The 12,149-nt window shown below is 52.4% G+C and overlaps 1 protein-coding gene across 1 annotated transcript in view; it reads right to left on the bottom strand.

The window, feature by feature from the left end:
• The window catches only part of CALN1 (calneuron 1), a 110,058-nt gene that overhangs the window by 1,746 nt on the left and 96,163 nt on the right, over window positions 1-12,149 (bottom strand). Inside the window, exons 4-5 of the mRNA XM_009999119.1 lie at window positions 4,459-4,612; window positions 3,547-3,549 (exon numbers count right to left, since the gene is read on the bottom strand). Of these exons, the coding sequence (XP_009997421.1) occupies window positions 3,547-3,549; window positions 4,459-4,612 (157 nt within the window). The remainder of the gene's footprint in view (window positions 1-3,546; window positions 3,550-4,458; window positions 4,613-12,149) is intronic.

Below are 12,149 nucleotides of genomic sequence, written 5' to 3'. Positions count from 1 at the left end.
AGGAATGAGTCCAGCAAGAAGACCAGTATTACAGTTCCTCTGCCCCTTTACAGTCCAGAGGAAGAGAAAGAAGCTGGAGTCACCTCACTGTGAACACAACTCTGTGCTGCACAATTGCCCCCTTAAGTATGAAGACCCATCTGTGTGTCCCTCCCCCATCTCCCCACTCACTGGTGAATTTTTACCCTAATTTCTCTCTTTTCTCTTAATCCAGAGATCCTTTGAGCTTGGCATCCCTGCTTTTTCCTGCTGTTTTCCATAGCTGACACTGTCACAGGGCTGGATGCTCAACCTGTTTGCACTTGGTCACCAGCAGGAGGTTTTAATGCCCACGGGATGTGCCAGGGCTTGGACATGAGCTGGTTCCTTGGGCTTGGTCAGAGCCTGAAGCTCCTCTGGACATGTCCTGGCCCCTTCTTAGAGGGGACAGAAGCTCACAAGCTGTCCAAACTGAATGAGATCTCAAGAGCAAAGGCAAATTGAGGCTGGGTCATGCTTCATCTTCTCAATGTGCAGAGGACAGGCTGGTGAGGAGGACTCACCACGGGGTCACTAGTGGCAGAGACAGAGCTGCCACCCCTACAACTTCTCCACCAGCACATGGGGTTAATGGGTCCACCCCCTTTCAGGGTGCATCAGTCCACTGGCTGTGGCTGCTGGGCTGGTCCAGATGCCCATAGAGGTTTGAGATGGTCAAGGTAAGCACTGAGAACCTTTTTGCCTGCAGAAAAAGGCTCCCTGACACAATCAGCTACAGTCTATTTATAGTGGCTTCTGTCATAACCCTGCCAAGGGTGAGTGATAGTTGCTTTCTCTGGCTGCCTGGAATTATCTGTGTTTTAAGAGGCCAGTTTGTCATTCCCAAGCCCTTTGCTGAGGAGTAGATGCTCTCAGTGCTCATCCAGGGGGAGCAGGGAGGGGAATTGCAGCAGCTCTGGTATGTCCAGTTCATGTGAGCGTCAGGGCTGAGGATGAAATACCTGGAGCAGACAGCACGGGTCACTGCAACCAGCTGGCACTCTGGTTTGCCTCCAGCTTCATGTTGGGAGTGTTTGGATAATGGGAACTGCCAGAGAAATGAATTTTGGACCATAAATTTTCAGTAGTTCAATCCTGCTGCAATGTTCAGCAGTACAATGATGTCCTTTTCTTGTGTCTGTTGATAAAACCTTCACTCTTCTGGGCCCTCAACTTTATTCTCCTGCCCCAAGCAGTAACAATAATTGAGAAGAAGGCTGAAAACATAACCCTGCCTGCCTTCTGGTCGTGTTCTGTATAGGTGGTGTGGGCTGCTTGTCCTGAAGAGCTGGGCGTTTTCATTGCTTTGCCCTTCATCAAGAAAAAGGCCAATTAAACCCCTTAGAAATGTGTAGGAGGGAAGGTTGTCATGCAGGCCTAGAGCTGATGTCTTGCAAATGACTCTTATGTTCAGAGTGAACTGAACAGAAACCTGGACTTGTCCCTGACCAGAGTATGGATGTTGGAATTGGCTCCAAGTGTGTGTGTCTGTGTGTGGGAGGGAGAGAGAAAATGATCTTGATGCAGGAGGAATATTGCAGAGTTGTAAAGGTCTTATTGTACTAAGAAGCCAAGATGGCAAAATAGTGAGAATGACCAACATTTGGGCTTATTTGTAGCACTGAGGATGTTACCTGCACAAGGCTGTTTAGCACCCTGGGGGGTGCTGAGCCAGGTAACACTGGGTGTGGAGCAGGGAGTGAGTGTCCCAAGGTTGGAGAAGTGTCTCAGGGCTTCTCTTGGACTGCAGGAACATACTCCAAGGTGCTAGTGAGTGGACCTCCCCCATTTCAGCCAGGTACTACTGAAAGTACCTGCTGTGTTTTTTCCCCTGAGGAGCCATTCACAAATCTCAGTGAAAACCACTGAGACTCATCTTGGCTTCATTCCCACCCATCATTAAAGGCACTTCCATGGAGTGGATGAAATGTCCATTAACCATAGATGTGAGCCTCTGAGTCCCTTCAGGCTGCCTCTACAGCTGAAAGATACAGGTGGTTTCTAAGGTGAAAATCATCTCATCCCAAGGTAGCACCTAAAATAAGATCATAGAATCATTAAGGTTGAAGGGACCTTAAAGATCATCCAGCTCCAACCCCCCTGCCATGAGCAGGGAACCACCAGACCAGGTTGCACAAACCCTCATCCAGCCTGGCCTTAAAAACCTCCAGGGATGGGGCACCAACAACCTCCCTGGGCAACCCATCCCAGCTCCTCACCACCCTGAGAGTGAAGAATTTCTTCCTAAGATCTCACCTCAGTCTCCCCTCTCTCGGTTTAAAACCATCACCCCTTGTCCTGTCACTGTCTTCTCTGATGAAAAGCCCCTCCCCAGCTTTCCTGGAGCCCCTTCAGGCACTGGAAGCTGCTCTCAGGTCTCCCTGGAGCCTTCTCTTCTCCAGGCTGAACACCCCAACTCTCCCAGCCTGGCTCCAGAGCAGAGCTTCTCCAGCCCTTGGATCATCTTCCTGCCCCTTCTCTGGCCCCTCTCCAAACAAGATGGAGGAATTACACCCAAAAAGCATCTCCTTCACTCCACCAATTAAGGAGCAAAGGGTGACTGACTGACACGGTGACAGGTCTGTCCAGCCTGGTAAAACTTGCCTGAGATGCTGTCCAACCTTCCTGCCAGCTCTCCCTTGGAACCATTTGCTCCACACCATAAGACCCTATAATTTCTGCTTCTGAGCCCTGTAGGAACCTTAGTGTTTGGGAAATGGGAATGCTGAGGGCACAAGTGGGTCATTCAGGTATTGGCATGTCCAGCCTGGGGAGCTTCAGGGACTCAACCTGTTCCCAACCTGCTGTTCCTGGGAGAAAAGCTCATGTCAGAGCTGCCATGGACCAGAACCAGCTCTTTCTTCTGGGACCTGAAGGAAAACTTTGCATCTTTGTTGACAGATCTTTATTCCCTGCTGGATCTGTGTGTCTGTGTATTTCTAACAACATCTAAAAAAGGGTCTGTTTTGCTTCTGGGTTCTGCCTCTCACCAGCAATGCCAACAGCCCACGAGAAAAGCTGTTCTTGTTGTACTTTTGGAAGCTGGGACTTCCAAAACAAGATGCTGAGATTTTGGACCCATATTTTGCTGTGTGTGTGTGTGTGTGTGACTGGGATAGTTCACCCAAGTCACAAAGCTGAAAGAAGCTTGGGTGCCTCTCCCCACGGTGGCAGCTGCCTCATGTCCCCACTGAATCAGCAGGTCAATGGGGAATAACAACTCTGCTCCTGTCAGGAAGCACCTTCTCCTCCCTGCTGATTTCCAGGAGGAGCAAAAAAAATAAATAAATCATAAAATAATATGTTGCTTGACTTGATTCAAAAAGTGCTGCTGCTTCCCTCCCTCCTGCAGCTTCTTAACATTCTACATCTTCTCTGCAGGAGGTGGCAGAGGGTGAATGTGCTGGATGGAGCTGCTGAATCCCATTAATTAGCCAGGCTAGGGATTGCAGCAGGATGTTTATCCCTTGCTTCGTTTTAAAGATCCTTCATTGTCTCAGACTGGTGTCCTTTCACAGGCTGTTTGACCCCCTGAGTACCAGGATTTCCCCCCAAATGTCCTACAGAAAGTGGGGGGGAAGCTGTCCCAGGGTGACATGCACAACTCCTGAAGTTCTCTCTAGGACTTTTCTGCACTTGTGGTGGTTTATATCTGTTCAGGTGTTCCAACCAGCAATGCTTCAGAGCAGCACAAGTTCCTCTGGCCAAGAAAATCCTTCTCCCAAGGTGGCTTCAAAACGGGGGGTGTTCTTGCCAGTGTCAGTTCTGCTGGAAGTGCAAAATCCCCTGTGAAGGTGGAGGCTCTGCCTGGTCCCAGGCTCTCACCACTTGGTCTTGTGGCACTGCTGAGAGGACACCATGCTAACCAACAGCTGCCAGAGCAGATGTGTCCCTTTCTCTGCTGTCTCTGAGGACTGCTGGGCCTTGACCTTGCAGACACTCAGTGCTGGCATGAGCTGTCCTGGCTGCCCCTGCTCACTGCAGCTCCAGCCAGAGGTGCAGGCAGCACCCTGTGCAGGAGGACTCTGCCAGCTCCTCCCTGGGAGCCCACAGCAGGAGAGCTTTTCTCCTGATGGAAAGACAACAGAAAAGCCCAACCCCCAGTGAAGCATTTCCATGATAATTGCATCTTTCTCTAGGGAAATACAGTTGGTGGTAGATGGTGGTGATGGTCTGTGATGCAGCACAGGCTGCTCGTCCCTTGGCCTGAATCCCACCAGAGAAAGGAAGGCCATAAAGCAAAACAGCTACCAGCTCATCCTCCTGCCTGAAACAGGATCAGACCACAGAGGAGAAGGCTGACAGTAGCTCTTAGCTCCCCAAGTGTGTCATTACCACTTACTCTAAAATAACTCCCTGCATCCCCGCGGGTCACGGGTCAGTTACAGATAATGCAGAAAGGGAATAATTTTACAGAAACACAGAGACTTTCTCTCTCACCTTCAAACTCCGTTTGGCAGTTGCCAGAGTTTTCATTTAAACTCTCCTCTTCGTTGATGATGATGTTCTCAATGTCCTTCATGGTGAGGTGGTCCCGGAAGGCGTGGTACAGGATGTGCTTCAGCTCCTCCAGTGTTATCCTCTGCATGTCAAACTGTGGGAAGAGGATGGGATTAAGCTCAGCCACTGGGCACAGATGTGGTGCCAGGAGGACGAGAGGCACAGGGGCATGGCACAGTTCTCCACCCGTGGTGTTATTTTTCCAACCTCAGTGGTTTTTTCCACCCTTAGCAGTGTGGATGTTGCAAACGGACGCTGCTTGAGCTCTGGGTGCCAGGAGAGCAGCAGAGCAGCACAGCCCTGGGCCAGGAACAGCCTTCCAGGCTGGAGATGCAGCAATCAGGTATCAACCCTGGTCATCCCAACACAGATAAAACCTGGAAAGATTCCCCTGGTGGCTCTTACACCTTGTCATGAGCCACAACCTTCTCTCTGCCCCTTTTCCTCCAGCTGTGCCTGCGTGGTGAGCACGAGCAGGGAACATTTCCCTCTTGGCTGACTTCTGCTGTAGATCCAGTAGGTAAGCATTGTTCTTACACACACCAGAGGTTAAGAACAGATGATTCCTGCAGAATATGTAGAAATTAACATTTTTCAGTAGAGGAACTTCGTGGTATCATTATCTGCTAAAGGTAAGAAGAGAGGCTATCGACACAGTTGATTCACAGGGGAGAAGACGAGTCCCTCTGAGCTGTTGGTGCAGTCAGTAAAGGAGTATGGAACCACCCCAAGACACCTGAGTCTGCAGATGCTCATCCTCTGAACAGCACCTTGAACCCTCCAGCCTCACACCCCAACACAGCCAGCAGTGAGCACCAGGACCTGGACACCTGCTGCTAAACCTTGGAGACATCTCAGCAGGACCAAACACCTCTGGCCTAACACTGCAGTGCAGGGGAGGCAATGCCAGCCCGTGCCTGCTCCTGCAGCCCAGGCCTTGGAGACCTGCTCCTTCAGACAAGGTGCAGCAAGAAATCCCTGCTCCTTCCCCCCCCAGCCTGGTCAGGACAGGACAAACCTGACCAGCCTGGAGCTGCTGGTGCCTTGCCTGGGGCTGCCTTCCCTGAGCACCCCTGCACAGCTCATCACACAGAGACAAAGGTCATTAATCCTCCAAGTGGTTAACTAAGAAATAAAAGTGCACTTTTAAGAAACCCAGACCCTGCAATATCTATGCACCCTGCACAGGGAGATGTGCACACATATATATTTATCCATCTACAATCAGCAGCACTGACTTCTGAAATTCCCTTTGTTTCCTGCAACAATCAAAAAAACCCAGAGCATAAAATCTGCAGGGCAGTGGAGAGCAGGGGCAAAAGCCCAAGTCCCTGTTGCTGCCCACACATAGATTCTATGACAAGCAAGTCTGGTGGGTTTGGTGGTTTTGCTACTGTCCCTGCTCCTCAGGGATTCAGTGCTCAGGCCACCCAGCTAGAACCAGTGAGTGCACAACAGTCACCAGCAGGTCCCTGTTGCACAGCTCACAGCTGGATTGCAAATCCCCTCAGGATTTAGGCACCAATTTCCAGCCTGCTTTGAGTGCACCAGGAAACCTCACCACCCATATTCTGCTTTCTGGAGTGTTCAAAGAGCCAGCAAAGCAGAGCAGCTGGGAACTGCAGCAGCAGCACGACTGTAAAAAGGGTTTCTCTTGGCAACTGGAGGTGTGGAAATGGGGTTAATTTATATGGTTTCCGTGCAGCGTGTCCAGAGGTGGGATTAGTGGGGCTGTGCAGAGGGCCCTGGGCTGGCCCAGGGTTTGCAACCCTCCTGGGAAAGTCCCTGCCATGGGAGGTTTGAGCAACGATTTCTCGCCTATGCCCTAACCCTGCATTTGAGGTCTTTGTCTTGGGGAAACTCAAAGCTGAGCTTGAGTCCCAGCATCTTCCTGAGTCCACCCACATGCCAAGGCCAGAATTCCCTCCTAGTGGTCGGTCCATCTCACCAGCAGCAACCCATCTGCAGGTTGCCACATCCCACCTCAGCAGGGCATGATGCCCAACCTGTGTTGGAGTTTTCTTCCTGCTCTTGGCTCAGGGACAGTTGCTGTAGCTTACAGGTTTGTTCCCCCAACCTTCAGGGAACAACCTTCCTAGAAACTGTCCAAAGCCTGGGTTCACCCATCACCAGATGGATGCTCATCCCTGCCTGTGCTTCACAGCCCAGAGCTGCTCTTTATTTGCATCCTTTTTAAAGGATCTGCAGGAGTGTGTCAGCTTCCCTAAGCCTGGAAGTGCTCATAGACTTCTCATGGGCAGGGAAGCTGAGGACCTTCAATATGGTGCATGGATCCTGTCCTAGTGTAGAGGAAAAGCCAACTGAGTGCTCCAGGATCTGCCTCACCATGTCCCAAGATGACTGTGTTGGAAGAACAATCAATATCTCAGGATCAGCCCCTTGCTCCCTCATACCTGGAGCAGGTGGAAAACTCACTTCATCGTCACCTCTGGTGACATTTGCTGCTCCTTCCCTCTCACTCTTGGCAGCCTTTGCTGCTCCCTCTGTACCAGCATTTCCACCAGAGCCTGCTGTGGTGCTACCTGGTGCTTTGCTGCCAGCCCCCTGGCTCACAACACACTCATGGCTTCCAGCTCCTCCTAACATGGAAGCAGCAATGACCTGTGGGCTTTGGGCTCCCCCTGTACCAGTTCATTTATCTAGCAGAAAATAATTGCTCTCTTGACAAATGTTCATCTCGTGCTGCATCTCCAACTCTTGCTTTTAAGCTTTATGCTAACATAGGGAATTGTTTATTAGTATTTTTTTATTGCTCCACTGTCATTTTGCCCTTTAGGAAGAGGAAACATCTCAGATGGGGTCCAAAGTTACCCTTGTTGGCTCAGGCACTGGGTGTTTGGCCTGTTGACAAGCACATGGTCATTGCTCCTGCTTTGCTCCAGGCTCTGGTGCTTCCATGCAGGAGCTGTGTCCTCCATCAGATACATCTTGGCACAGGAGATTGTCCAGCATGAGCTCCAGCTCCATGAAGCCAGAGACAAGACTCCCAGGTCATTTCTTCTCTTACCCCTCTCCTGCAATCTGCCAGTTTCCCTCATTCAATTTTCAATCACTCTGGCTTTTTTACTGTTGGAATGAGGGCAACCAGGGAGCAACTCCCAGCTTGTCTTGGCTCCACTGGGAGGGAAACTGGGACTGTTGCAAGCTGAAAACTTTCTAGAGGGTTTATAATTAGAAGAAATCAATGATGCTGCTCTGAACCAGTGCTCTTGGAATGCACTGTGAGCAGGGAGACAAGGGCAGGTTGGATGGGGGTCTGAGCAACCTGGTCTGGTGGGAGGTGTCCCTGCCCATGCAGGGGGAACTAGATACTCTTCTAGGAACCTTCCAACACAAACGGTTCCATTATTCTATGATACAGAACCAAACTGTGGCCAATGCTGAGGCTCAGACACCTCAGGGAGTGTCCTGAATGAAAACCTGGGCTTGTTGAGGTGTGTCCAGCCTCTATGGAGAGCACCAGGAATTCTCCACTGCAGTTTCTGATGGACCTCAGTAGCTGTCCCCAGCAGAAACATCACCTGGAGCCGGAGGATGTTATCTCAAGAGGCATCTGAAAGGGAAAGTGAATCTGATCCAATCCAGTCTGTAGCTTCCTGATTCCCCCTTGATTCAAATTTCCTGCTGGGAATGAGTTCTCACCAGTTCCTTCAGTCTCCCTACCCCTGATTTCCAACATCTGTGGCTGGCTGGCAGCTGCCAAGCCTGCAGAGCACTGGTTTCACTCCTGGCACCCTTCTCAGATACTTCTGTGTCCTACCTGCTGAGCTCTTCTGCTGCTCTCTGCAGGGACCTGACCCTGGCTTGCTTCTCTGATGAGGTGAATGAAGGAAAGAGTTTTTTTAAGGGAGATGAGATCTTAGGAAGAAATTCTTCCCTGAGGGTGGTGAGACCCTGGCCCAGGTTGCCCAGGGAAGCTAGAAGTGTCGAAGGGCAGGATGGAGGTGTCCCTGCCCATGCAGGGGGTTGGGACTACATGATCTTTTAGGTCTCTTTTAACCCAAACAAGTGTGTTCTATGATTCTATGTCTGTGGTTCACACATTTCTTGGTTGGGGAGGCCCTGGGTAACCTCTGCACTATCACAGTGTCACAGGATCACTCCGGTTGGAAAAGACCTTCAAGATCAAGTCCAACCACTACCCCAACTCTGCTGCATCCTCCACTAAACCCTGTCCCCTGGCACCACATCTGTCTTTTAGGTGTCTCCAGGGATGGTGGCTCAACCACCTCCTCAGCCTGGATCACCAAGTCCAACTCCTGCCCCAGAACAGGACTAGCCCAAAGTTGACACTGTGTCCCTGAGGGTGCTGTCCAAGTGTTTCTTGCATATTGTCAGGCTCAGTGCCATGCCTGCTTCCCTGGGGAGCCCATTCCAGTGCTCCAACTGCTCTGGGTGAAGAATCTCTTGCTAATGTCCAACCTAAACCTCCCCCTGCACATCTTCCCACCTTTCCCTTGGGTCCTGTCATTGGTCACCAGAGAGAAGAGGTCATGAAGTAACACCTCTGCTCTGTGCTCACCCCTAGTGCATGTCCCTGCCCACACTCCACTGTCCCAACAGAGGATGTGCCCCAGAAACCTCTCAGGGTCCCTGCAGAGCAGCTGGGCTTCAAGCTGTGCCCACCACAGCCCAGTTGGCCCTGGGCAGCTCTGTGGGTGCTCCCAGGAGACTCTGCAGCTGCTCCTGGAATCAGATGGGCTTTGAGTTCATAAACTACTGATCTGGGACTTTTCCCCAGGACCAATGTTTCATGTCAGCCCTACATTACAGTGCACAGCCCCAGTGTGCTCCAGGCAGAACCTGGTGGATGAAGGGCCATTCTGTGCCTTCTGTGCCACCCAGATAAGCTCAGCCACAGGAATTCTGTAACAAGAGGAAAATGGTGTGTGCTGGGGGAGTCTGGAGGAGCATTCAGAAAGGGAGCGAGCTCCTGCAGGCTGGGCTGCATCCTGCCTTGTAGCAGAAAGCCACCAGCCTCCTTCCTGGCTGGTACCAGCACTGGGGTGGCCAGCAGGAGCAGGGCAGGGTGAGCACCTGGAATCCTGGGGTCAGTTCTGGGCCCCTCACAACAAGAAGGGCCTTGAGGGGCTGGAGCGTGTCCAGGGAAGGGCAGTGGGGCTGGGGAAGGGGCTGGAGCACAAGTGTGAGCAGGAGCAGGAGCCAGTGCCCCTGGAGAAATGACCTGACATGCACATGTACAGACATACGCTCTTCATACACACACACACACACACACACACACACTTCATGCATACAGACACACACACACATGGTGGCAGGGACTGTGGGGCACCCCAGGGGTGTGGGGTCTCTGTGCTGGGGGGATGTGCCCAGGCCACCCTGCCCTGCAGCCCCCCCAGCAGCTTCCTCACCCCTCCCTGGGCTCAGCAGGGCTGGCACCCAGCTCTCCTGGCTGCCTTCAGGAGCAGTTGGCTGCTCCAGGGCACCTCCAGGGAGCAGGAAAGGGGGTAACAAGCTCATTTCCATGGCAACAGGCTCCTTCCTCTGCTGGCTGATGGGAAACTGCTCCATCCTCCCCAGCAGCTCTGCCAGCAGGGAACCCTGCACACTCTGAGCAATTAAAAATCAGATTTAAATGCATATTCCCAGCACCTTGAGCCCCCAGGCTTGGGCTCAGTTGGCCCTGTGACATGATGTGGCTTTCAAACCTCACCTGGCCCGTGAGGACCCCCCCGTTGTGTCCTCAGCCCCCCCCCTTGAGCTGCCAGAAGCACCGACACCTGCAGATCACAAACTGTTCTGTGCAGGAGCCAAAACAACCTCCTGCACCAGCTTGTCTGGGTGGGAGAAGCCCATGGAAAAGAGCTATGGTCTATGCAAAAGGAGTGAGAACATGGGTGCTCCCCCCTGGCTGCCTGCCAGCCTGGAACCCAGGGCAGGAATGTCCTTCTCCCCCCTCCCCAGAGCTTGGTATGAGCAGGGGTGATGCTGGGTGTCCCCTGGGGAGCAGCACAAGGGGACCAGGGTGGCCCAGCCTGATGCTCAGTGTGGGGAACCCGCCAGGCTGTGCAGGCAAAGGGGATAAAGGATGAATACAAAGGAAAGCCAGGATGGATGCTCTGGGAGCACAAACACCCACCAGCTCCTGACTAACCTTTGGGGAATGTTTTGGAGGCAGCCCTGAGCCTGCCACACACCAGGGCAAGGAGCCTTCCCCAGGGAGGAGGCCACCAAGGGCAATGTGGGAGGAGCAGCAGCAGTGAGGGAGCTGCAGGCTGAGCTCCTGCCCCCCATCCCACCTGTGCCCCCCACATCCACATCCCCTCGCCTGGAACTGATGCACGACCAGGGAGCAGCTCAGGTTTGGGCAGCTTGGTGTCTTCCCAGGTGGAAAATAACCTTTCAGCTGAAAGACCCACACAGCTCTGCCCAGTTCTAGATAGAACAAAGACCTCCCCTCCGGCCTGCAGGGTGGGGATGGAGATGGGTCCTCACTCCATCCTGCTGCTCCTTCTTATGTCTTTATTACTTCTTCACCCTTATTGCTACATGTTGATCCTCAGAGTGGCCTTGAAGCACCTGAAGAGGCTACAAGGGATGGAAAGGGGCTTTTTACAAGGGCAGGTCAAGGGGTGATGGCTTTAACTGGTAGAGGGTTGGACATTAGGAGGAAATTCTTCCCTGTGAGGGTGGTGAGAGCCTGACCCAGGTTCCCAGGGAAGCTATGGCTGCCCCATCCCTGGCAGTGTTGAAGGGCAGGTTGGATGGGGCTTGGAGCAGCCTGGGCTGCTGGGAGGTGTCCCTGCCCATGGCAGGGAACTGGATGATCTTTAAGGTCCCTCCCAACCCAGCCCATCCTGTGATTCCACGACAGTAAAGCTGAACCCTTTTACACTCATCTTTGTGGCCAGGATGACTGTTTGTTGCTCCCCCCACCCCATGCTGTCCTGCTTCCTGCACACCCCCACATCTGGTTCCAGCTGTGACCAAGGGCTTGGACATCCACCCTGTCACATGTGGGTCTCAGAGCTACTAAGCAAACCAACATCTGACAAGCTAAACAGAGCACGTTGACCCAACTAAACACAAGGTAGGACATGCCCTACTGGGGCAGGAACAGGTTCCCCCAGTGACTCCTGCATGCTCAGTGCTCACCACGTTTCCTCCCATGGTCCCTCACCCCAAGAGATGGTTTTAGCTTTGCTTGCCATGTCCCTACCAGTACCCAGGGCTGGTTTAGAACACCCATTAAACCTCCAGTCTACGTGACACAGGATTCCTGAGACACAAGCTGGTGCACTCAGGGCATTTCTAAAATGAACCCCATGAAGACACTGATATTTGGGTCTGGTGGTGGAAAATACTGCTCTGCAAAGAAATCCTCTTGTCCAGCCCTGGCCATACAAGAAGGAACCTGGAGAGGTCGTTCCCTCTGCTAGATCCGACCACCCAGTGCTGCCCTTTACTAGACTCAGCCCAGAACTCTCTGGAGTGATGTTTTAAGCAGGGGAGTGGGTCATGGGCTTTGCCTCTGCACTGATCTCCTTGCTTCACAGCTGGGGTATAATGGTTATTAATCTGGGTGAAGAGAAATAAGTCCCCTGGTAGGTTAAACCACAGTTACACCTCCACACAAAACAGCAGGA

Source organism: Chaetura pelagica, unplaced genomic scaffold (genome assembly GCF_000747805.2).
Source record: "Chaetura pelagica isolate M959 unplaced genomic scaffold, ChaPel_1.0 scaffold230, whole genome shotgun sequence".
NCBI lineage: Eukaryota > Metazoa > Chordata > Aves > Apodiformes > Apodidae > Chaetura > Chaetura pelagica.
This window is presented reverse-complemented; position numbering and strand designations above follow the sequence as displayed.